Here is a 25342-nt window from a genome sequence, read left to right as displayed (position 1 = left end):
CTGTTCATGGGCAGCAGTTCCAAAGATTGAAGAAATCCTCACGACAAGAAACAAAGCTGAAAGTGTAGGAGAAATGACCTGCGAGGAAAGGTGGAGGAACTTGGTGGTTTAGTCTTTTAAGCATGCCTATTAGCATTGCTGTCTTTTCCTTCTTCTTGTCCTGTCAGTGGATCTCTCCTTTGACAGAATGTCTCTTCACGTTCCACTGTTCTCAAAGGCTGTAGTTGCCTCAAAGTCTGCTTAATTATTTAGTGACTCAAGGGAGTGCTGGAAATTAAAGGAAGGAATTTAAAGGTTGTTACTGAGGTAATGCTGGTGCAAGGGAACAGTTGCTGAATAGGCAGGTGAAAATGATGGTGGTCTGCCTCATTTCTTGAAAAGCACCAGAATATGAGAACAGGAACCAGATTTTCACTGTGGCTGTAACAAAAAAAAGGGCGAATTGCAAATTTTAAAAGATTTCCACTTGTTAATGGAGTAAAACCTTGCAAGAGCCTATCAAATGGGCCTCCGCAATATCTGTCTCTGGATGTTTTGAAAGCAGCCTAAGCGATACAATTTCTGGTAATGATTGCGGTATAAATAGGCCATCTCAGCTCAAATAGACGCTATAATAGACTATCTCAGCTCAAAGACTTGATAGTCCCTTCCCAGCTATTGTCAGAGGGACACCCTGCACAGGATTCCATGCATACGGTATGGTATTCAACTTCACTTACAACAATGAAATGCTCATTAGTGCTGAAATAAGTTTTCAAAGAAAACCTGTGTTGGAAGTTCAAAAGTGTAGAATTTATTGGGTATTTAAAATATAGTATGCAATGTTATTGTTGAGATCAATAGAGGGATTACAGTTATAGTGGATAAAATTGAAAGGATCTGCCATAAAATAGAAATGTAACAAGAAGATTTGATGATGTGCCCTTTATTCCTGTGAATCTTTAGGAAGAAATTCTGGTCAATGCTTTGTGTGTTGTTGCGCAACTAGTGAAGGAATGACTCTTCGTCATTATTTGTGTACATAAATCCTGTCTTAAGAAATACTACCAATGTCTTAAGAAATACCACCAATGCCCATGACTTACTGTGCACAGTAAGGATCATTTATTTTGCAGTCTAGCTACACTTGCTGGTTTTGCTGGTCAAAGAGATGTTTAATTTGATTGATAAATAGTTCTATCAATTGAATCCTAATGTGTTTGATCTAGTATATTGCCTCTATAAATAGCATATGTTGGAGGAGATTGCTTAATTGGTATTCTTGTTACTTTTCGTTTTGAGTGGATTTTAATGAAGTCGGTTTTACCAAAGGCAGCGTATGCCTCAGCCTTTGCCTGAAGTGGTTGTAATGTGTTCAACTCCTGGGCTTCACATATTCACATCATTTTAATATTATTGCATCATGAATATGCATCGATGTGATGTTTTCACATGCACAGTACTTGCTGTTAGAGGTCTCTATGCCAGTCCATGTGATTTTATCGCAATCAGTGAGTACTGTTTCGTACGCTTTGGGAATTAAAGAAGTGATAATACCTAGTGCATCTTTCTTTGAAGAAGCATAACTGTTTTTATGTCAAAGTGTACATGAAACTCCCTATTTATTTTTCTTAATATTGTTTGCTTTTCAGTGAGAGGTTTATGGTGAGGTTAAACAAGAACGGAGGCCCCAGGAATCCGGAGAAGATAGATCGAATGTGTGCCCTTTTCACAGTACGTGTCTGTTCCCTTTCTTCTTCCTGTACAGTAGCATGACTGTTAATGGAGTTACCCTGAGGGAAAACCCAGTTCTTTCTTTCTCATATATTGGGTAGAACAGAAGCTGTTTCAGAGGGGGTTTTATGGTTATAACTGTGTGCTAACATAAGAAAATGGACGTATTTCTAAATTGTTTTTATGGCCAAGTAGATATTCTGAAGTACTTAAGCATTTGTTCCTGTAGTTTGAAATTTTGGATATGTTCACTGCATGTGCTGTGCTTTTGGGTAATGGGGCACAGGAAAAGGCTGCCTTGGCCTGAGTGGAAATCAAGGCACTTTTTCCAGAACCAAAGTTAGAAATACCCATTCTGCCCTGGTCCTCAGTTCTGTTAGATATTGCCTCAGCCTCATGTGTCAGAACGTGATTTATCTGTCACTTCTTCTCAGAAAGAATATGGAAATCTAGAGGCACTGAAACTTAACAGCTCATCGCGGAATAGCTGTAAGGAATTTCAGATCCCAAGTGTGATAAACACCTTCCATCGTGACTCACCTTTAGCTACTGCACATGCTAGAAGCTCTTTGACAGAAATATTTTTACCTCCAGTGAAGAAAGAAGATGGCAGACAGCTTTTGGAGAAGCTTTACCTCTGTCAGTGCAGCCCTCTGAGGTCAGGCAGGGCGGGACGCTGAAGCAGGCATGGTTCCCAGAGCCATTCCCTTCTCTCCTTTGAGAAGAATGCTGGATTTTTCCACTTAATGGACAGAGCATGTCTAGCCAGATGTAAGGGTGCTCAGGTCTGCCTCTGTCTGGGTGAAGGAGATGCAGGTCAGTCCAGAGATAGCACTGACGCTGATGCTGCCATCAGCAGCCGTTCTGGTTTTGGCGCCATCAGTGAAGTGCTGCCACCTGGTTAAACATTAGCAGAGATAGCAGCGTCTCAGTATTGTTACGGACACTGACATCTCCACTGCTGGCAACTCAAACCCAAATATTCCTCTTCTGTGAGAAAGGTGGCCAGGCAGAAAGCTTCAGTGCTGCTGTTTGGATCATCATGCGAGAAGGTTGAGTATAGGGTTAAGAATTGCTCTCAGGATTATTCCCAAAAGGCAGCGCAGACCGGTTTGTATCAAGTTTGGCACTTTCTCATCCCTGATGTTCATCATTCTCCAAGGTTTTCACCATTTAACTTCTACACTGATGCTGCACTACTTAGCGTCATGCAGCAACTGTCCTGTTTCAGTCTGCGTTGCGAACAGCATCAGCTCTTGGAGATGCTTAGGCTTGTTGTCCTTCACTCTCCCTGGTAGAATGTGTTCTCTGCATAACAGGAATTATGATAATTGGGACAACGATCTGCAAAGAATTGCTCATTTCTAATACTATATTTTTCATCAACGAATTCAAAGACCTTGCCAAAGTATGTAGCAGAGAAGCAGCAAATAATAGCTTTTTGAATAATCATTTTATCTCCAATGGTTCTATCTTATCCTAATTTCTTAATTAGGAAATGCTTCCACAATAAGATAGTTCTGTGATTTTCAGATTTGCTCCCAAGACTGTGCTAATCTTGCCTTCATATCTGCTGATTTATTTCCTTGCCCTCCCCCTACCTTGCACTGTCTTTCTAAAACTAATCTTTCCCAGAGGCAAGAAGCCCCATATCTTAGATAATTCAAGGTATCTCTGTCTTTTCCTGCTATCTCTGTTGATCCTGGGGGTTCAGCTGTCTCCTTGTGTAAGATATCAAAATTACTTAGGTTTTGTATTTAGATCTACTGTCATGTCATACCAAAGGTAAGAAACTGCTTCCTCTGAAGATTAAAGCTCGCTCAAGCAAACTTCAGCCTATGCACAGTTTAGAAATGTTCCTGTGTCTGAAATAAAATGTAACTGCGCAGCGTAAGCTTGCTATTTCTGTTAGATGCCTTACTCTGTGGCCTCTGAGGCTGGTAAACGAGTTTGACAAAGCTATTTTATATTGCTCTTATATAAATCTGTAAAATAACTCATTAGTGGCAGATGGGTATCCTCAATTCCACTGTTTCAGGGTGGTTGAATTTTTTATCATACAGTTAGACCTTATAGAAATCAGCACTGTAAAGAACTAACCGTTATTAGAGTAACGTGCCTAATACGGAGGAAGAATTAGGGGTGATGTTCTAAAAAAGCCATGCAATGAGGATTATTATGAAATTATTTTGTTGATCAACCAGTATCAAAGCAACTTTCTGGAAATAGGTTTATTCATATATCACACAAGTAAATAACGTAGGTAGTTTATCCTTTTCCAAGTCCTAAGTGATGGATCCTCTGCAAAGAAACTTATCCAAAGACTTCCTCATAGGGGTTGGGACTTTTGATTGTTTGGGTCGTGTCATAGTAAGGATTTCTCAGCTTGTGAAAAATGAAACACAAGACCATCTGGGCCCGTGGTTTTCGTCCTTTGACTGTGACACAGTATAGTTTCTGTGAAATGGAAAAGCGACTAAAGTGTGAACCCATCGATATGTGTGTGCCCTACTGTTTTCTGATGGTTTGACAGCTGCCCTTTGAAAAAGTAGTTCTCTTAAATTGCTGTTAATTAGAACTGGCAATCTGATAGCATAATACAATTCCTCGTGTCATACCACAGGTGTTTGCAGTAATCTATTACTGCCTAGAGTACTAAGTACCACCGCCAAGGCTTTTGCTTTCTGAAATGTATTGTCAGGCACTGCCGAGATTAAAACTGTGTCAAATCCCTTCTTATCATGGAACTTCAGTTTCTCCAAGACGTGCAAAATAAAGCCCACCATATGCTACGCTGGTGTGGTCGGGGATGAAGAAAGCCTGGAAAGTATATTCATGTGTTCGTGCAATGGCAAAACAAGACTTGAGGAGAAAACACTAAGGGTGGTTTATATAGCTTAATTCTTTGGCTTCGGAAAGGCGTGATCTCCTACAGTAAGCATCACAAACAGTGTATTTGTGACTCTTTGCATATGCTGCCTGGGGAAATACGCTTCTCCTTTTATACAGAGTAAAAAGATACAGCTTGAATTTAGTCCTGGTCTGCTGTAGTTTAGCAATGCAGCGCTATCGGAAAGGGGATGAAACTTCTCCTTGGAATAAATTCTCTTTATGCATATCTTATGCACAGTAAGACCCGTGTCTTATTGTGCTCTGTGTCACTATAATCTGAAGTCCAGTGCATTGCCATCATAATCTCAGTTGTTGAGATTTGGTTTCTCAAGTCATGAAGGAAAGAAGTTTGCTGTGTGAACGAACGTTCAAGTTTTGGCTTGCAGTAAAAGGTGGTTTTTAATTCACTGCATTGGTTCAAGCTAGGAATGACGGAACTTAGATCTGCACAGTTGAAAATTTCCTCTCCCTTTTATATAAATTGGCATTTCCTTTTACAGTGATTTTAATACCACTTAGTTGTGTTTCTTTTTAAAAAAACAACACAAGATTTTTATCTGAATCTGAGATTTTCAGTTGATTTTTTTGCAGTGTATTTTCAAAAACATCATATTTGAAGGCCACATAAGGTTAAAGTGAACAGTAACTGAGCTTAAAACCTTCTTTTTGGATGTTTCACTTGTGCACACGCTTCTTCCGCGTCCTTAGGATGGATCTATGAATCATATTGTGCCTCCTGTTGCTTCTCTTGTTTGGGAAGAATTTGGAGGCTTTATGGTGTAAGCTGGTGACAACAGGTCACAAGCTTGGTGACAACAAGGTGACAACACGTGTTGAGAGAGGCACCAGCCCAAGGAGCCTCTTTGCATCAGAATCTGAACGATGAATGCTCTCACAGTGTGTGTTACCTCTTTAAAATCTTCTTGTGTTGGAGCTTAGTAACGTAAGGAAAACTTGTTGAACAATGCTGCTGATGTTTTTAGGAAGAAATGTTTGTTCGCTCTTCCCTCTAAAGAAAGAAGTGAGGCAGGAATGTCTCAGAAGTTGATCTCTATTTATAATGTTATTGGGGAAAAAATGCAACATGCCAAGGAGATTGCACTTAAAGCAGCTTTGAAGCTGTGAATGCAGAATGGTGCAGTGATGAATTATTGACAAGTACTCTGTGCATATTTTCTTAATTTACTATCTTGAATAATATAGATTTGTGAAGTCAATGATACCTTTTTGCCTCATTAACTCAGCTTTCCTCTATGTTCTCCTTGTCTCATTTTGAGCATTTTTCAAAGCTCATTTTTAAGAAGGTTTGCCCTGCAATTCTCTGACATGGAATGTTGGGGGGTTGTCCATGTAGGTAGTTGCTTAACATAAAAATAGCTTTTGGGGGATCTTAAGGTCCTGGGTTTTGCTAACAGCAAAGTTTGGATGTGGAATATATTCCTTTTTTAATGTCTGCTTTTTCCGATCTTTTAGGATCTCAGCAGCAAGGACATGAAGAGGGATTTGTACATAGTTGCCCATGTAATTCGAATAGGTACAGTACGATTTCTTACTTGAAATCTATACAATTAACAATGCGTTTACTATATTTTCAAATGTCTGTTTTACTTAACTGACATTAAAACAATTTAACCAGTTACAAAACTCACTTACAGACCATGCCAATCTGCTGAGATTAATGTTTGAGCCGTATGTATTAAAAGGTTACTGATGACTGTTTAACAGTGATCGTTTTTCTCAGTCTGAAACAAAATATTTGATTAAACACCACATTTGGGGGAGGAACTAAAAAGGCTTTTGTTTAACCTTCCAAATTTTCTGTGCAGTCTTCTTACTGATATGTAGCTTGTTTCCAGGGCAGGATATCAGCATAGCTGTCTGTTAGATAAATATGCATAAAGATCTGTTTTCTGCTGAGTCTGCGGTGCTTCCAAGAACCTGCATTCGAGTTTGGGAAGCTGTTGTACCTGTCAGGTGCCCTTCCTACCTGCTGGTGCCAAGAGGAGCGTTAGCAGCAGTCCCTGCTTGCAGCCCAGCGTTGAGCAGCATGCGCTTGCTTCATTCCATGTTCACTGCTGACATCCGTTGCCAGCCGCGGGGAAATTGTGTGAAGGACGGAAGGGCTAAACCACTGAGTGGAGCATAGCTCAGTTGTGCTGGCCTGTGAAGGATAATAAGCCTTCTAAGTCACAAATGGGTTAGAAAGATTGGGTTTTCACTGTCTGACTTCCCTGTGTCATGAAGTGTCTGCAAGTGAGGATTTCTCTGTTATCACATGTGGTGATAAATGAAGTTTGTAGAAGGATATGCTGTAGTTCGAGCTCAGATTTTTAACCTTGATGCAAGAAGCGCTGGACAAATCATTATGTGTAATGTTACACGTTGGCTTAGATTATCATAGTGATTTTTCCAGTCTTGGCATTTTTCTACTCTATTAAAACCTGCTTTAGCAGCTCTGTATCTCAGAATTCTCCTTTATGCGCTGCAAGACAAACATGATCAATGACACCATATATAATACATTTCCTTAAAGCAGTTGTATGAAGGGAAAGGTTGTGTGACTACTGGACTGTATCGGAAGGACCGTGGTGGGTCTCTGGGGATTCAGAGAAGTGAGTACGAGCCGTATTCTTGGCTCATTCAAGGGATCATTTGTAGTCAATGGAGCTGGAGGCAAATGTGTGTCATAGGGCCGCAAATCAGAGATGGCCAGACATGACGTTGTTCGCTCTGCCCTTGAGTGTTCTGTTAGCGCAGTGGGTCAGGCAGGTTCAAAGCGACCTCTAGATTTGAAACCTTATACTTCCCACTCTTTTTTCTCCTTATATAGAAGACTGCAAGCTGTAGATGAAACGTGCTGTAGGTGTGCATATTCACAGGGATAATAGAACAGACTGGACACGATGGCTCCGTGTGAATCTCTAATATTTTACATTTGTTTTCATTTTAGGTCGCATGTTGCTAAATGATTCAAAAAAAGGACCCCCTCATTTACACTACCGCCGCCCTTATGGCTGTGCAGTGTTGAGCATCATGGATGTACTTCAGTCGCTCTCAGAAATAAAAGAAGAGAAGGACTTTGTTCTCAAAGTTTACACGTGAGTAACTACTAGAAGGAAAAGAATTAGCAAAACCACTTTGTATATATTGAGTGATGGGATACTAAGGAGATATTAAATACCAAGGTGCCATTAAATGCATTGGCTGCTTTATCCTCCTAACAAAGTAAAGTAGTGCTGTTGACCCTGGATTTTGCTTTGTTGTTACTCCAGAAGCTCACAGAAATTATGAATATTATCACAGATGCTTTGGGAATTATTGAATATTGCCCGAATCTATGTGACATGCAAAGCTACACTTTTATTAATGTGATTTTCTTTAAATCTGCTAAGCTCACAACCAGAGAAAAATACTTCATTGCTCCTGCTCAGTCGTGGTGACCAACAAAAACAACGGACATCAGAGAACTCAAAACAAGTCAGCCTGTTTTGAGCAAGAATCTATCGTCAATTATTTGTGATTTTGAACTTTGAACTAACAAAATCTAATTATGAAGTGTGGTCTCACGGTTGTATTAAAGAGGCCATAGACCAACTGTCTGAAGACTGGAGGGAATATCTAAATCTCCTGTCAGGGAGGATAAATACTGGCAAGATCTGCTTTGCAGATGGGCTGAGATACGGCTGACATTACTTTGTGGTCTGTGGCCACTATTCTGAGTAACAAAATAATTCAGGGGGTTTATAGAACTTTTTTATTCCTCAAGAAGTGCATTCAGCAGCAGAAAGTCTGACATTCAAGGGAAATGATAAATCAAAAAATTACTTTCATTGTTCACTGAAAGGTTCTTGGACATCTCTGCATAGACTAGAAACCTGTAAGTCTGAAAAGAAGTCTCTCAGTCAGCTCTTCCATTCTTCTTTTGCCAACAGTTATGAAAACGGTAGGAAGAATGTCAAGTTCTAGGGAAGAAAATGTTCTTCTTTCTTCTCTTTTCCAATAGAATCTGAATAGTCTTGGCATTTTGTCACCATTCAATTTTAGCTTATCTCAACTGGTGGATTTGGGTTCTACAGTTTGTGGTAGTACTGGTCTTGTAGATAGTGTTAATATAGTGCAACTGTGACATTTTGAATGTTGAAAGTAATAGAACATTCGGAACATCAGATTTCTGTTTTCATGCCCTTTTAATGCAACTTTAGCTTCTTATTCACTGAAGAAAAGGAGAGAAAAGGGCTGTCAAATACAGGATTTCTCCATTTGTCAGTGACAAAGTCATGCAGGCAGTTAGAGTGATCCAAAGTCATAGTATTACGATAGAAGAATAATAGGATAGAGAGTTTCCCTTTTCTTTCTCTTAATCTGAACGGTTTTGCTAGGGTGGATTCACCTGAACTACCAGCTGGATCTGCCTGAATGGTTAAGCAGGTTTATACCAGTCCTTGCTCTTCACCTCTGCTTCGCTGTGCCCTTGGTGCTTAACATCAGCCGGGACTGCCTTTCCAAGAAGAACTAGAGCTTGTAGCAGAATTCCACTCTGTAATCAGACACTTGTCATTTTTTTAGAACCATTATCAATTACTTGAGTTGTTTTAAGTCTTGTACATCATTATTTTATGCTGCTGCTGTTTGGGGTGTCTCTAAACCTCCAACAAAAGTCTTCAGGAGGGAAAACGGAAATGTCCAAGGGGCACAGTTTATCCCTTTAGCAGCTCTCATAGCCACCTCACACAACAGAATGGTTCTGCAGGTTTTTCTACTTGCATCTTCCCTTTCCTCATTCTTTTAGCTAATGTGCCTTTTCTTGCTCTGTAGACTAGAATTGAAATGACAGATTTTTGTCCTTTGGAAGTGTAAAATTGTATATGAACGCTTAAACAATACTGGACTGATTTTCTTACCCGCTGCTCTCATTTTGAGTATTGTTAAAATGCCTCCGGCCAACCCAAAAATACAAAGATGAAATAAGGAGGGAGGTGTGTTTGTATTTTTAAAGGAGCAGTAAAAGCATTCCCTTTGTAGCTGTCTGGCTAAAGCGGCAGCTTCCAGCTGCCCAAGTGCGGCCGTCAGCGTACAGCAGGGAAGCCCTTTCCTGGGGAGGAGCTGGAAGCATTCGGAAGACTGAAAACCTGACAAAGGCTGAAAGAAATCAATGGAGTTTCAGTGGAGACTTTGGCTGCATCTGTGAGAGAGAATACTTATGAAAAGAAAATCAATTTACTTCTGTGGTCTTTCTCAGCTTGCCTTATTGTTGTCAGAGATTTAGGTCTGAAACATACTTCTTTCTCACGATCGAGATTGTCCTCTTCGTTAATCCTGCAGTCATGTCATAATCTTCCTAAGAGGATATCGTACCACGGCTCTAGTTATAAGCTCATTATGTAAAAGCATGAAGGCTTGCTTTTATAGTTCTTTTTAATAATATACATGTAAAACGTTTTAAAGGTGTGATGGAAGCTAAGTCTCAATCCTTTTTTTTTCCCCCCAAGATCACTTGATTTCATATTTTTATATGAATTTTTATCTTTAAAGGAGGTTTTTGCTCATTGCACGTTACTCTTTGTGTCAGTCTTCACATTCCCCTAAAAAGTTTATGTATTTCTCTTTCATATTGTATTTTTCAATTTTATTTTTTTGTCCTGTTTTCTCTCAATTCTCTATTTTTCTCCTTCTCAAGAACTAGCTCTTAAAATTCCTTCCTCTTAATGTGGCGTATTGCCTGAATGCCTTTCCCTTTTGATATTCAGTTGTTGCTATTTGCCCAGCTGGACAAGAGCGTACGTTGCATTTCTGTCCCCATCTGTTTGACATCAGGGTCTGATGTAGTATGGCAAACATTCCAAGTGGTAAATTTACTGTAGAACCAGCCAACCTGAAAAGGTGATGGATGCCTCAGGAGAAAATTCTTATTTAAACTAGCAATGTATGTTGTAATAGGTTTGGTATTTAGGCAAGTAAAATGTTAACACAATAAAATGCATTACAGGGAATTATTTCCAGGCCAGCATTTCAGACCTGTGAGAATAGTCATCCTCTTTGTGTTGAGGAAATGTAAAGTACAGCTTACACGGGTAGTTGGTGCAAAACTAGCTTTAAGCTATCTTCACAGTCCATTGATTTGGGGATAGCTTTGTTCCAGGTTAATTTGCAGGCATAAATCATTGGAGGCTGAAATCTATTTTAACTTGCACTCCAGAGGCTGACACGGCAGCTTGAAAAGTTGTCAGAGGTTAGAAAACTTCTGTACGCTCAGAGGATGAGGATGGTATAGTATTTGTCCTGTAGGCTGGGTCTCTACTTGAAGGGGACTATTATTTGCGGTAGGATAAATGACTTTTAATATCTTGGAATGCGAAGGTAATTATTTTTTCCTGATGAGTCAGCTGAATATTGGCTCAGTTTCTGAGTTAGCACAGAACGCTGCAGTTACTGAAGGAGTTTTGGTACTGTCCATTAACGTCTTAGCTCTGCATTCTCGATCCAGACTAACAACCCCCAAGTTGCATGTAGCATGAGTTACTTGTGGGAATAAGATGTTGCGTTGAAGAAAAGTTACAGGAGGAATAAAGGCCTGAAATAATAACGAATACAGATAAAATATGATCTAACAACGTAGCGCAGGAGGTATTATTTATTATATGCAGAGGGATTTTTTTTTTGTTTTCCAAAATGGTAAATTAGAAAAACTCTTCAACAGTTGCAAAACCTGTATGATGCCTACATTTTGGTCCCTACCATTGTCTTAATACCTGAGCTTTGTCATCTTTGAATATGTAAGTTAACTAAACTCTGTGAAGAGCTTAGGAATTAGTTATGTCTGTAAGCAAGGAAACTTAAACTGAGGATCTGCCTGTATCTTCTGGAGTCCTGATTGTACAAGCAGACTCAGAAGACCTCCAAAAGTGCTGGTGACACTGAATCCAGTGCGAAACACAACAGCTGTTATTAAAAACACAGGTCCCGAGATGCCCTTCCTCAGCATCCCATAATGAGTCCTGTATGCATTGCCAAAGGCAGTAAGCCATTTCAGTCTGTAAAGCAATGCTGAGAGCCCTTCTGAGTGACTCATCTCGCTGGGCTTTGCACATGGATGACGTGCTGAATGTCCTCCTACATCCACCCGCCGAGGTTCCTCTTCTCCCTTTGTGCTCACGATGAGCCTCGGCTGCCCAACCTGGCAAGAAAGGCTGAGGTAGCAGGAAGTCTTTAGAACAGTTTTGTTCATAGGTGCTGTCGTTGAGCGGTGGTCTTGGCAAGATGGACATCCAGTGGGTTGGAATCAGATTGTTTGATCGCGGGCAGTGCAGCCGCCTGTCCTGCCTGACTGTTGTCGGAGTAATACACCAAGTTGTTGAAAGGGGTGTTAGCCACTGAACCTCTCCCGGGGAAAACCTACCACGTGGAAATACTAGAAAGCTGTTGCCAGATAATTATATTGTGATTTCTGTCCTAGGAATGTGTTGAAAGTTATTTAAAGATGGCACTGTAACTGAAAATGAAATATAACGGTATTTACAAATGCTTATTAATATTACGCATAATCGACTGTGAAATGGTCTTTCAGTACATGACATGCAGACAGAAGCGTGCTTTGTGTTGATATATATTTTTGTCCTACTCTCTGGGGGGGAGTTGCATCGTGTTTCAAGGCATGCTGTAAAATGTGTAGGTAACAAGTCTTGTCAATGCCTGAGATGCTAAAAAATGAGGAGTTTCTGTAGTCTTTCAAATTTCACTTTTTATATCTTGATTTTAACTTTATTTTTTATTAAGCACCAAAAGGTAATGTATGGCAACAATTTCAGCTTAAAGTTAATTTTCTACTTGCACAGAATTCAAGTAGAACGTCCAGAGCTTTCTTCCTTCTGCCATAAGATAAAGAGTGAAACAATGACTTCGATGACAGAGAAGTCACCACAGGCTCGAATGTGTCCACATAACTCTGCGCTTTAAAAATGGAAGGAAACAAACCATTCCCTGAGAGTTATGTGTGATTTCTCTTCTCAAAACCTCACAACCTTTCGTGTTATCTGCAGCAAAGTTGGCTTTCCTGTCCTGAGATAGTTCTGCAGAAAGCTTTAACTTGAATTTAATGTTCTTTTCTTTTAGGTGTAACAATGAAAATGAGTGGTGCCAGATCCATGAAAATATTATCCGCAAGTCCAGCACCAAATACACAGCACCCAGCTCCAACTATGGTAAATATTTACCTGGTTTTGTCATGATAACAGCTGAAGGGCTCCTTTAGGAAACCGCGGGTAATTTGTACCAGAGAAACTCAGTGAGATGAGATGATTTGCAGCTGCGTTTCTCTGCATGTGATGGTTTAAAAGTTTAGCTAAAATCCCTTCACGTTCAGGTGAAAGATCTGTATGGTGTCTGCCAATTTAACAAGGGACTAAAAAATCCCCAACACCTGGTATCTTTCCTTCTCGGATGCAGCTGACAATAATGCTAAATCAGCATGCTGCATCTCCTTCAGGCTGATAGGGGGGGTGGTGTTTTATCTCCAGAGAGGTCAGCAGCGAGGAGGGCCGGTGCCCTGCTGTAGTGCTCCTTCCCCTGCAAGTCTTCTTTCACTGCCTGTCCCCGTTACCGAGGGTATCCGTGCATGCGGAACTTGCTCACCCTCGGGGGGCTGCAGCATAAGCAGTGAGTGGCGTTGGCTGAACGTCTTTTACAATCAATTTCGTGACACGCAAGGAGCCGGGCAGAAGGTTTTTGGGGTGGAATATGTGGGAGGGCGTCACAGAAGAAACATCTGTAGTACCGTGCTGGCCAGTTGCCTGTTCTGTTACCTCCAGTGACGAGTAGAGCTGATAGATTAGTTCTGGTACTGTTTGTTAAGTGCTGGAAGTGTTCGGTGTGGAGAGGTCTGAACTTCCAACTTGAGAGTCCAAGTTAGAATTTGCTCCACTGCTTTATGCTTGAATTTTTGGAATTTCTTTTCATTTGTTTGTGACAGCAAGAGAACATAAAAGGAACTCCCTGTAAGTGGTAAAAATAGTCAAGCCTGATTGCTAACGAACTTGTCCCCTGTGTTCTGTTAAAGCTTCTGTAGCGCACACACAGATGGAAGCTCATATGTGGTACTCAAAGGGTCTGACTTTTTTTTTTCCCATGGTTCTAAAGCCTCTGTTTCCCTGCTGTGCTTTGCAGCGCTCTTTGCCTGCTTAGCTGGGCAGTTGCAAGTCCATATTTTGGCAGCGTTTGCATACACACATGCTGATTGTCCAGCTGGCTGGTTGGCCTCCCTTTTCCTTGGCTCTTTTATTCCCTCTCAACTCCTAGTATTCATAAAGCTTGCACAGTCTTCATGTGATCTAGATAACTATTTATTCACCAAATTTGGCTAAAGCCACACCACAGGCTGGAAAATTATTTCAAGGGAAGAGAGCAGAAAGTGGAGGTGTGTGACGCTGGTCACGGATGCTCAGCAGACAAGAGTAAGCTAGCAAGGTTGAACGTAATCCTGGCGTTTTCTGGTGTCGTGATGCTTCACTTTGCAACTTTACCAATGCATTATCCTCATTTTAGGAGTGTAGCATGCTATTATTAATTGAAAGCAACTAGAGGAAGCAGTTGGACTGAGATTAACCATGTAATTACTTCTAGTCAAGCTGTTCAGCTGATCTCCTGAACAAAGGGTAGCATGAAACGAGCTAGAGGCTGAAGTCGGTTTGACCAATCGGTACTTTTGAAACGTGCCAAATAGTGAAGGGAATTTTATTAAAATCCTGTATGAAGTTGTTAAAGGAAAAAGTAGAAGAGAGATGCTTTGAGATTTATATTTTTTTAAAGTGCTTTTAATCCTGCTCTAATACCATAGAGGTGTTCTACGGCACTTTGTGAGGTGGTGGTTCAGATAGAGGTGGCATTGCTCATACACGTAACCTGCTGGATGTGGGGAACAGAAATAGTGCTCAGCACGTCACTGGGACTTATGACATCTCTGCAAAATTGAGTATTCTGACTTAAAAAAAAAAAACTAGTATGATGTTTTGGTGCTTTTAACTGATCCCTTAAAACAGTTTTGCTTCTTCCATTTCAGTTTTAAATTGCTCCAAGGGTGCAGAGAGTTCTGTATTTGTCTATTTGTATTAAATTAACTGTGGAGCAAAGCGTTGTTTTACCTGCATGCCTTGTATGTGCAGGCATCTGTTAGGTCTGGAAAAAATAAGAATCTTTGTTTTTTTTTCCAGGACTTATAATATCTCTTCAGCTTCTTCGTGGCGACATGGAGCAGATTCGGAGGGAAAACCCCATGATCTTTAACAGAGGCGTTTCTGTTACCAGGAAGCTGGGGTTTCCCGATGTTATCATGCCAGGTAAACATAATGAACTCTAGTTTTAAAATATTGGCTGTGCTTTTCTCATAGTCTCCTAAAGAAGACTCCTTGGGATAGGTACTTTTCTTGGACAGGCTTCATAGTAGAAGAGTTGCCTTATTTATCAGTAAATGCCAGTTCCAGATTCAGGGAGGCATGCTGAAACATTCTAATCAACGAACATTGTAGTAATAGGTGTTAAATTCACGTGAATAGAAGGTGATCAGGAAGGATTGCTTTGCTGTTCCTCAGCCAATTAGTTCTCCCTCATGCATGTGAAGCATAGAGGCGTTTCTTTTAAAATGCATGAAGTTTCTTGTTTCCGATAGTTCAAAGCACGGATGAAGAATTTCCACTTTGCCACCTTGATTTTGGAGTTAGTATGATACTTTTGCAATGGTCAACTGTACATGAGGCTGCAAATCTGCTCTGATTTTCCGGCTGGCCTTGCAGAGCTCCTAGTCTGGGCTGAAGCATTACTGTGCTCTATTTGCTTCTTAAGTTTGGAGCAGCAGCTTGAGATGCTTCTTGTGGTGGCACAAGTTGAGGTCACCTCAGCGTAGCCAAGAGTTCCTTTAGGGAGGAAACCGAAGCCTAGCCAGGCGTTAGTAGTCTGTTGTCTATATCAATAGATATAAAATCTGGCATTACACTGTCTTAATTTTTACAGGGTAGTAAGAAATTTGCTTACTAATTACATTGCATTTGAAATACTGCTTCATTGCTGTGCGTGATAACCGAGGCCAGGGATGACGGTGCAGACATAGGAAATTTTATGAAAGCATAATGGGAAAAGTATCAGATTTTATTACCTGAATAACTGCAGTGACACATCAGTATCAAAAGTTGTTGTTGTAGCCTCATTACGGAGGCTTTTCAGAAAACCCAGTAAAGATAGGGAGGAGGTGGGAAGAATTTCAAGAAACTAAAGCAAAAGCCTTTAGAACAATGTGTTTTGGTCTTGAAAATAACAGCAATACAGCACAGAGGATGTGGGCTGTAAGACCAATTGTAAATTTTAGGGCTTAGTGACCTTATAGCACTTCCGTTCTTAATCCAAAGCAATCAAATAGAGAAAGGATTAAATATTGCATGTTGCTATGCAGAGATGGCCGCTGTAATTGGGATCACAGCTGAATGTGTCAGCTAGAATAGCAAAATCGTAGCTAGAAAAGTCAGCATCAAAAACAACATATATGTACAGCTCAACATAGGTGAGCTGATTCTCCTGCAAGAATTGCTTCATTCTCCATTTCTGTGCGTAGAGCTGTCCCTCAGGTGCCTCAGACCACTGAATTTGAGTGAGGTTAAGGAATAGCTTTATGGCCTCAGCGTTGTGCCCAATTATTCTTTCATTTTCGAGGCCCTGGCCTCTTTCTGCAAGCTGCCATAGTGGGCCGCCCTCCCTGGGCTGAGCAGGGCTTTTGTCCAGGCCTTCAACGGGAGTTTTCAGGCAGAAAGTGCTCCTACTTTAAACTTTAAAAACTCTCAATTTATTGCAGCTAATTGAAATTTCCAAACTCTGTTTCTCTCTCCACTGAAGAACACTGCCTCAGTGCAGAAGAGGTCCACTAACTCATGACTATATTATTATGATCAGCCTAGAGACCTTGGACATTTAAGTCAATGAAAACCATCTTCCCCAGCGTAGATTGCAGTGCTCCCACTGTAAGGCTCCCTGTACGTATACCCTCATCTTCCCAGCTCCGGGCAGCCCAACAGTTTTTCAAGTGGTTTTCTTCGAAAGACCATGGCTGCTTGCTCATCTCATTGTGAGAACCACAATTCTTGTGGGAGAAAACACAGGGGTTGAAGATGATAATCTGCTTGGAATTGGGCTCATATAGATTTTGATACCTCAGAAATACTGCACAAACAAATGTGTGGAAGGTCTGTTTTGCTATGAAATGCTTACTGCCTCTCTGGAGGCGACGGACCCCCAGGACTTCTGGTATTTGTATACAGAAAAAAATGGCTTGCGATTGTGGAGAAAGGCAGTTTGTAAAGGTAAGGTGAGAAAGGCAGACGTGGCATGTGAATAGACTTTTGCTATAATGACAAAACAGGGCATTGCCAGAGTAGAGATGAGATGTGAAGAGAGAGGTAGTTGTGAATGGTGCTCTGAACTAAAGTTTTCATTATCCTGGGTATTCTCCAGGGTAGAGAAATTTCTGGAAAAATTAGGAGATTAAAATATAATGTAACGTCACCCATGCAGTGAACAGGGTTCATCCTAATTACTTATCAATATTTTTATCATAAAAATATGTTTGATATTACTCAAGTGTCAGCAGATATTTGTCTGTTGTTTGCTTTTATAGCAATAATCAGACTTGGCTTTGAGTTTCCTGATGTCCAGGACGGAACATCGAGATAGAGTGAGTTATCTCTCAGGTGGATTAGAAAAGCTACACGAGTAGGGAGTATCTAGCAATCTACCATCTGCTTATGTTGTTACAGTCAGAATCAAACACTCCTTCTTAGCTTTTCTAGTACTGTCTAAAGTTAGAAAGTATTTCATTTTGGGAGGAAAAAATAAGCCAAAAGCCCGGCCCTGTTACGCACGATAGCAGTTCTCAACCATGTCTGCTGCTTTAATCGTCTTTGTCAAACTACCTTCCCTTGCTTTGTTTCAGAACTGTTTCTTTCTCCTTAAAGTCAGGGTTTCCTCTTTCAGAAAAGACCACGGGAAGGTCATGGTTTGTATTGTGCCATTGAGTGCAGATTTTTCAAGGCAATGTGATTTAAAAATGTTTCTTATGAATAAATTAATAAAGGCTTTGTCGCTAGTATTGTTCATGTGTGCAGAGATCATGCTGCTGAACCAAGAAATCTATTTTTTGAAAAGTAACTAGCTCTAGCATTTCAAATTAGTCTTCTTGGTCACAGGTTTTAACATTTTCATTTTCTGTTTTAATAGGAAATTCTTTCACACGTGCACATCTTATCCATTAAAAGTCTGTAGCTGTGTCTTCCCACTCAGTTTTCCTATCCCATTTTGTTTCCTACACAGTAGTGTTAGTTCTGTATCCAGCCCCTTTTCCCTCCCTCGGACACGAGCTACCTGAGCAGCTGCTGCTCATCATTAAGAAGTAAAGTGAAGGTGGCTTTATGTGTTTATATTTTGCATGGTTATCCAGAATAAGATCCATATCCTACAAAATAACCATGGCTGTCTTCATTTCTAAGGATAAAATGGTTTTTGTTTCCTACGGTGTTGTGAGCAGAGAAGAGCATCATAAAGACTTTAATAATCTTTTTTTCCCCTGAATCAGAAGGGTTTAAGTCAAACCAGCCTCATGAAGAGGTGTGGTGGAGTGTTGTTCACTTGTGGTTTGTTTTACTTTCTAAATTGCTGCCGGGTTTAAGACCGTCCGTCTGATGCTGACAATTTTACCTTTCCCCAGAGATAAAAGCAATGAGGCATGTGCTGCTTGCCTTTGGGATTGCACCTTTGTTTGTATACAGCTGATCAGAAATCTCTTGCATAGGCATGGCGTTTGTCAGTTCCCCAAAGGACATCCCTTCCCTTCCCCATGTGCTGATAAGTATTCTGTCTTTTACTTTGATCCTCTGATGAAACGTGCATGCTTCATCTTCGACTTGTGAGTGATGTTTGTTCTCTTTTTTTTCTCTCTCCTTGTCTTAATTTCCTGGCTTCTCTCCTTTCCTTTCCCCTTTCTCTCCTTTCTTTCTGATGCAGAGATGAAGATAGTTGGGTGTAAGTGTCTGCTTTTCTGTGTAATGTCTGCTTATTGCTTGCTTTGTCCCATTGTCATGTCTTTCATGGAATGTTGGGGATTGGTGAAGGTAGCAAATCATGGCATCGTAGGGAACCTTTGGTAACGGAGAGGAGTAGACTTTGTCTTATCAGCCCCTCTTCATACCAAGTGTTTCAGATTTAGGGACTATGACAGGTGAATTGGTAGCAAAGGTGAGAAACATCTCAGCATCTGTTCTGTCAGTGAGCACAAAGTCATGGCAAAAATATACTGAGAAATGAATGGAACAAAATCATACAAACATGGAAATGTTTGGGGCGGAAGGGACCTCAAAGCCCATCCAGTCCCACCCCTGCCATGGGCAGGGACACCTCCCACTGGATCAGGGGCTCCAAGCCCCATCCAACCTGGCCTGGAACCCCTCCAGGGATGGGGCAGCCCCCACTGCTCTGGGCACCCTGGGCCAGGGCCTCCCCACCCTCACAGGAGAACATTTCTTCCTAACATCTCATCTCAGTCCATCAGCTGTTCTCAGAATGTTCATGGGACGCGAGTCAATGAAACAAAAAGACATAATTATGTAATAATTAGCCCCCGAAAGCCTTTACAAAGAGAATAAAAAATATTTTTGTCTTTAATAAACTTGCAGAAACAGAAAGTTGAAATACTAAACTGGAAGAGATAAGAAAAAAATATTTAAAAAATCAACTTAGTACTGCTGAAAGGAAACTTATAGGGAACTCATTGAACTTAAAAGGAGCATTGTATAAATTCTTTTCTGGACAGAGAAATCAAACAATAATCTAGTAAGTATCGTTTGTTCTTTTCCTTAAAACCATTGAGTGTTCTCTTCACCAAAAGCTTAGAGGAACACACAGAGTTAAACTTGCGTAATGTTCTCCTTATAGGAAAAAATATAAGTTAATTTAATTTGCTCTGCAGGCAGTTGGCACGAGCTTTGCTTCCCCTTGCTGCTGTAATGTTACTCCCAGTAATGTTAATAGTTGCATCTAGAGCTGTTCCAGGAAGAAGTGCCTTAAAAAAATTAGTGACCAAGTAGTGAAGGGACAGAGAAACAAAGTGTGCAGTGCTTCCCAGGCTGTCCGCCTGTACCGGCTGCGCGGTGCTGACAGGTGGGCAGTGGTGCAGCAGGTTCACACGTGTCAAAGGCGACCACACCGTTACAGCAGGGGAACACCTCGAGCTGTGCTTGTCCGTAATGGTCCTCCAGAAGGAAGGCCAGAGAGCGTTTGAGGCCCTTCCCGTGCGGTGCACTCTGTCAGTTTTTTTCCTTTTGTCGGCTGTTTTGTTAAAATAACCTGGTGATCACCAGTCTGGTTGTGGGCATCGTTCTGTTAACCTTGTCTGCGTTGGCATCACTGCCCTTCAGAGGCAGCTGCATGCTTTTCATTTGGAGAGAGTTGCAACTTAAAGCAGGGGTGCAGCGTGCTGTTTGAGACCAGAAGGCAATTACTGGCACCCCCAAAGGGGCCTCCAAAGCTTCTGCAGAGAAGAGCTGTCCCCCAAGGGAATGTCTAGTTAATATGATACTCTTAACCAGAAAGAAGAGCAGTTACCTCTGTAAAGAGCTAGAACAAACGTAGCCAAAGCACATTAAAACACTACCTATGAATAGAAATACTTTACATTTTATAGTTTGCGTCAAAGATTTTACTTACTGGACTGAGTCTCTTGCAGTCAAGCCCTTCGTGGTGTAAAGGGCTGTAACTTCATTTAAGTCAGCAGGGCGATGCTGGTCTACTCTAGTTTGGGGAGGTTTGTTTTTATGTAAGACATAAATGTAAGGTTTTGCTTTCTCTTCATAAGCCGTTGTGGAAGCGGCCTTGCCCTTTGGCGCTCAGGAGGGCGTTGACACCCTGCAGTGAATTGCCAGTATTTTCGGAAAGATGCTAAAGCCAGGGCTGTTAGCGATGTCTGCTTGAGAGAATGTCCCAGTGTTGGGCCCTACGTAACTAGGCCCACCTCATCTATCTAAATACAGGCTTAAATACTAATTTTTATAGATAGATAGGGATTTTTATATCCTTGGCTGCTTGAATTGTGAAAGATTAAACTTCCAGTTTACAAAGTCCAGTGAAGATTGACTGTATTAATACAGTTATTTTACTGAGTTACTTGAAACTAGTCCTGCACATCCTGACTGTTGTGAGCTAACGCTCTTCCCCAGCTTACCAGGATATATTAGTGAGTCCCGTGACCTTTACAGGTTCACAAAGTCTCAGAACATTCGCTTCTTAGAAAACAAATTTGCTGCACTCAAGATATCGGAGATTTCTTTCTCCTTTCTCCTGTCAGAACTTAGGTGAATTAGGAAACCTTTCTTTGACACAGTGTTCACCTTTATAAAACAGGAACCATTCCTGCCCTCCATGTACAAAATCTTTCAGGATCCCTTAATAAAAGGCGTTAGGTAAAAGGCAGATGGTTCCTCTAAGCTGTTACTACTTTCCAGTTCAAGGAGCCGGTTCATCTTCTAGTGGAAACTCAACAGACCATATCAGGATCGGTCTCCTTCCTATTCTAATGATACGAGAGGGTATGAGATGATTATTGGCCGTTAGACTACTTAATGTTATTAAGTCTTTGAAATGATAAACAAGTATTTGGACGTCTTCCAGTAGATTTCTTTATATTGTAAACCCAAAATCAATATTTGGCTCGTGTAGCCTTTTCTACCACTCCTTTTTTCCCCCATCACTGTTAGAATTGTTTCAGGTAATAGGAGAAAGGATTTCACATCAGTGTAAGTGAACAAAGCTATAATTTGTGATTTATAATTTAAATAATTGCACATTTGACGTAAGCATTTGTAAATAGGTGAAGACAAAGAAACCAAAACCCTTATAAATGTGAAGGGAGGGTAAAGAAATTTTTTTTTATATCATTGTTGTCTTTCAAGACATTTCATAAAGAATGAATGCCAGTAACTGCATCTGTAAAAAGTGTACATGTCTTATGCTAAAAAGGTGTTTATAATTGTTTTCAATATAAAAAACAGATGTAGAGAGATGGGCCTTAAAACAAATACCATTCTGAAAACTGATGAGGTCTTCAGTTTGTCCTTGGCAGCCACCTAACACGGAGATTTCAGCTTAAAATACATCTGCAGGTTTTATTCTATAAATACTTTTGCCCCCCAGCCTTCTGGCGCTTTTTTATTCCTTTGCTAATGACGAGAGGGCACAGCTAACCCAGTTTTATAATCAGCGCTGCTCTGTTTGTGGCGATGTGATGTGACCCCAGTTGGTGTCCCACACTGCCTCTCTGAAGATGCCAGAGCTGCTGCGGCGTCGGAGCCAGGACGGGCTGTGCGGTGGTTTGCCACGCGGAGGGCAGGACTTGTCTGGTGCGCTAAACAAGTTCTTTTCTCTCTTTTTCTTGTTACAATGGAATTAAATCTGGGAAGAGCTCTATCTGCCAAGATTTGTGACTCTCTCTGTGCCTGTCAGTGTGTGTTAGGGCTGATCGCCCCTGGACCGTACGGAGGCTGCACTCTGCAGTTGGGCGATGGGGTGCGGAACGGCTGCTCATGCCTTGCGATTTGCATACTCCAAATGAAATTGTTCATGAACTGCTCTGCGTTCAAGCATTTGCTCCAGTTTCTGTGCAGCCCATTAGAACATCTGAGCTCAAACCCCTCAAAAGCACTAGAAACTGGGGAAAAAAATGGCTTGTGAGGGCTCGGCGAGCGATGTGGTTGGTTGGTATGTTGGGAAAAGAAGATACTGCTTGGTAGTGAGGGTTATTTTCACTGAAATAAATGAAAGTATTGAATTTTGTAGTTTTAAATCCAGATTTTCAAGGAAGCGATGGGCTCCATACCTAGTAGTTAAACCTCTTTTTGTCTTTGCTAGATACATTCGCTTTCCTGTTTTTACTATAGGTAATGACTTTCCCTGTTTTTTTTAAGATTAAATACACTATTTTTACAAGAGAAGGAGCACCATTATACTTCACTAAAATACTTTTTCCCTTATTTTTTCTTCATTTTGATGCAAATCCACTCTTATTTTAGATTCCTCTGCCCCCCACCCCAAAGGCATTTTTTTAATTAGTGCAGTAATATCCCCCCCTGTTAAGCTTAATGGAAGATAAAACACTATCTATAACCAAACGCTGCCTTTAATTGAGGCTGGAAAATTATTTGCAATCTGACATTGGACTTTGTGTAGCCAGACTGTCGTCCAGAAAAGAGGTCATAAATTGGAAGCTCCAAAATGCTAATTATAGTGACAACACTTAATTTCTATTAAGAGTTATAGCAAACAAATTGATGCTTTGTTCCTCATTGTGCACAGTGCTAAGAAAAACAATGGTGTCTGTCAAGCAGGAGGGTTCTTGAAACAAAAGTCCCTACTTAAGTTATCTTTTATGATGAGTTTAGTGTGTCCTTCGTATTCCTGTAGTCAACATGTGGGCAGCTTGGTTTGGTTTCCATCAGGCAGGGGAAGGCGCAGCCGATTTTTCTCTGGAGCTGCAGACTGCAGAGCTGCATTCGATGACTATTCTTCAGTGAGAAAAAACAGATCGAATAGTTGAGGTCTTTCACCAGCCCTTTGCTGTCATCTTTTTTTCTGTTAATGAGCCGTAGCATTTCCAGCCCTCTGACTGCGAGGTGTTTGGAGCAGGCAGCGCGGTGGGAATCCACAGTGAGCGGAGGTTGATGGAAGGAGGAGGACATTTTGCATACAGATTCCCATTCATAGAGAGTTCCTAGCAGAAAGCGCTCAGTGTCAGCTCCAGAGCTCTGCTTGCCATGCTTAAAATGTTGTACTTATCTCCAGAAATAAAAATGAGAATAAAGGCAGGAATGAAAGATTCCATTGTTTGTCCCTACAGTGGATGAAGGAACGTATTCTGTGGGGTTATAAGCTTCAAGAAGAATTGGAAGTGCTTCTTTGACAGACACAGAAGGATATCCCTCGCTGCCTGAAATCAAATGCTGCTTAGTTTATTGTGCCAATAAACAAATTTAACTGCTACAGCTTCTCCGAGCGGAAGAACTGGGACGTTGAGGGAGGCTCTTTAGCTGGTTGACCATTCTATTACTTCATTATTTAGTCTCTTGAGGCTGCTTGACAAAAGGGTTTACATTTTTATTTTAATTTTTTGTGGTTTTATATATTGCCCTTTAGTGTGTTTGCCTTACTGGCAAGTGAATAAAAAGAAGTGATAAGTGAGCCATAACGAAATGGTGACAGTAACTAAATTTTACAGAAAATCAAGTTACCTGCTCTCCATTTGGTGCCTGCGTTAGAATTGACTGCGTTAGTTTTGAAACCTGATTTTCCCTGGTTCTAAAAAAAAAAACCAGTGAGCCAGAGTCTGTGAAATTCAGAATAACGAGATGCTGAGAGAGAGGCAAGAATTTCTCTTTCCGAATACAGTCATTTATTTTGAAGGCTCTTGAAAATGAGGTGGTGAGAAATTGGCAAGTATCCATACTGCTGGCTTCCTTATACCCGTGCATATGGATACCAGAGGCTAGCCAGAAATCCAGCAAAAAAGTGTTGGTAATTCCTTCTTACTCCAGCCACACTGGTTGGCAACCAGGTTTCCCAAAGGCTGCTTTTATTTTGTTGTCGACATAAAAAGAAACTATGAAAATACTTGAGGAGCTAACAGTGTAATTTTCTGGTGATCATCACAAAAATACTTACTTTTCTCAAAATATATTGGTCATAGGAAGTCTGACACTAGTGATGTTTTCAGCCTGATACTTCCAAATCATCTGGAGAGACCAAGAAGTAGAAGGTTTTTTCCCTTTCCCACTTACACAATAAAAGCAAGTATTAGTTCCGAGCTCACATTTAATACAGGCATTACTAACAATGGTCTGATTCTGTGCACTGATATTAAAATGTTCATCTTTATTAACAATTAACTTGCTGCTTGGAATGATTTGGGCATCAGCTGTAGTCTTGCAGAACACAGAAAGCGGTTTGCAGAATGGAATATGTTGCACACAGGCAGTGAAGTCTTCTGTGTTGGATTGAAGTGTGTGACTCCACTCTCCCACTGCAGGTGACATCCGCAATGACTTATATCTGACGTTAGAAAAGGGCGACTTTGAAAGAGGTGGGAAGAGCGTGCAAAAGAACATCGAGGTGACCATGTACGTGCTCTATGCGGATGGAGAAATCCTGAAGGTAAGTGCTTATTTCCTCTTGGAGCTTCACGTGCCGGCTGCTCGCTCCATGGATGCGTTCGGATGTGTTCTCTTTTTTTTTGGTTGCCTCTGACGCAAGGGAAATGCTAAACTAAAATTAGATCTTGTTTTGTTAAGTGTTTTAATTGGGTATTATGATGAAAGAAGCGATCAGTTATAAATTTGAAAGAATTTGGAGCACTTCCCCTGTATGGGAACAGAGGACTTGGAGCAAATATCCAGAATGTAGTTTTAAAGCATTTTTTACTGGAGCCATCTGGTTTATGGGAGCTTTGACATGGACACGGAGAGCAGTGTGTGGTGACCGGCTGTTTTGCGTTAGTGGGGAGCTGATTTCACCCACAAACAGAATAGAGTTTCATTCTTAAATGAAGCAGCTGGGAAGAGACCGCTAGATGAGGAATTTCATTTTAATATTTCAATTTCATTCAGTATAATCTAAAGGAAAACACTGAAGACTGCAACTAGAGGAGACTAATGATTTCTTAATGATAGAA

The 25342-nt window shown here is 40.8% G+C and overlaps 1 protein-coding gene across 15 annotated transcripts in view; it reads left to right on the top strand.

Moving 5' to 3' along the window:
- The window catches only part of DOCK3 (dedicator of cytokinesis 3), a 167978-nt gene that overhangs the window by 78806 nt on the left and 63830 nt on the right, over positions 1 to 25342 (top strand). For all 15 annotated transcript variants that reach the window (XM_054076517.1, XM_054076509.1, XM_054076516.1 and 12 more), the window contains 6 exons: positions 1632 to 1713; positions 6079 to 6139; positions 7556 to 7703; positions 12715 to 12803; positions 14808 to 14933; positions 24701 to 24825. In XM_054076517.1, coding sequence (XP_053932492.1) covers positions 1632 to 1713; positions 6079 to 6139; positions 7556 to 7703; positions 12715 to 12803; positions 14808 to 14933; positions 24701 to 24825 — 631 coding nt within the window. The remainder of the gene's footprint in view (positions 1 to 1631; positions 1714 to 6078; positions 6140 to 7555; positions 7704 to 12714; positions 12804 to 14807; positions 14934 to 24700; positions 24826 to 25342) is intronic.

The sequence above is a fragment of the Cuculus canorus genome, chromosome 11 (assembly GCF_017976375.1).
Source record: "Cuculus canorus isolate bCucCan1 chromosome 11, bCucCan1.pri, whole genome shotgun sequence".
Lineage (NCBI taxonomy): Eukaryota > Metazoa > Chordata > Aves > Cuculiformes > Cuculidae > Cuculus > Cuculus canorus.
The sequence above is the reverse complement of the archived record's forward strand: the minus strand, read 5'-3'. Positions and strand labels throughout refer to the sequence as shown.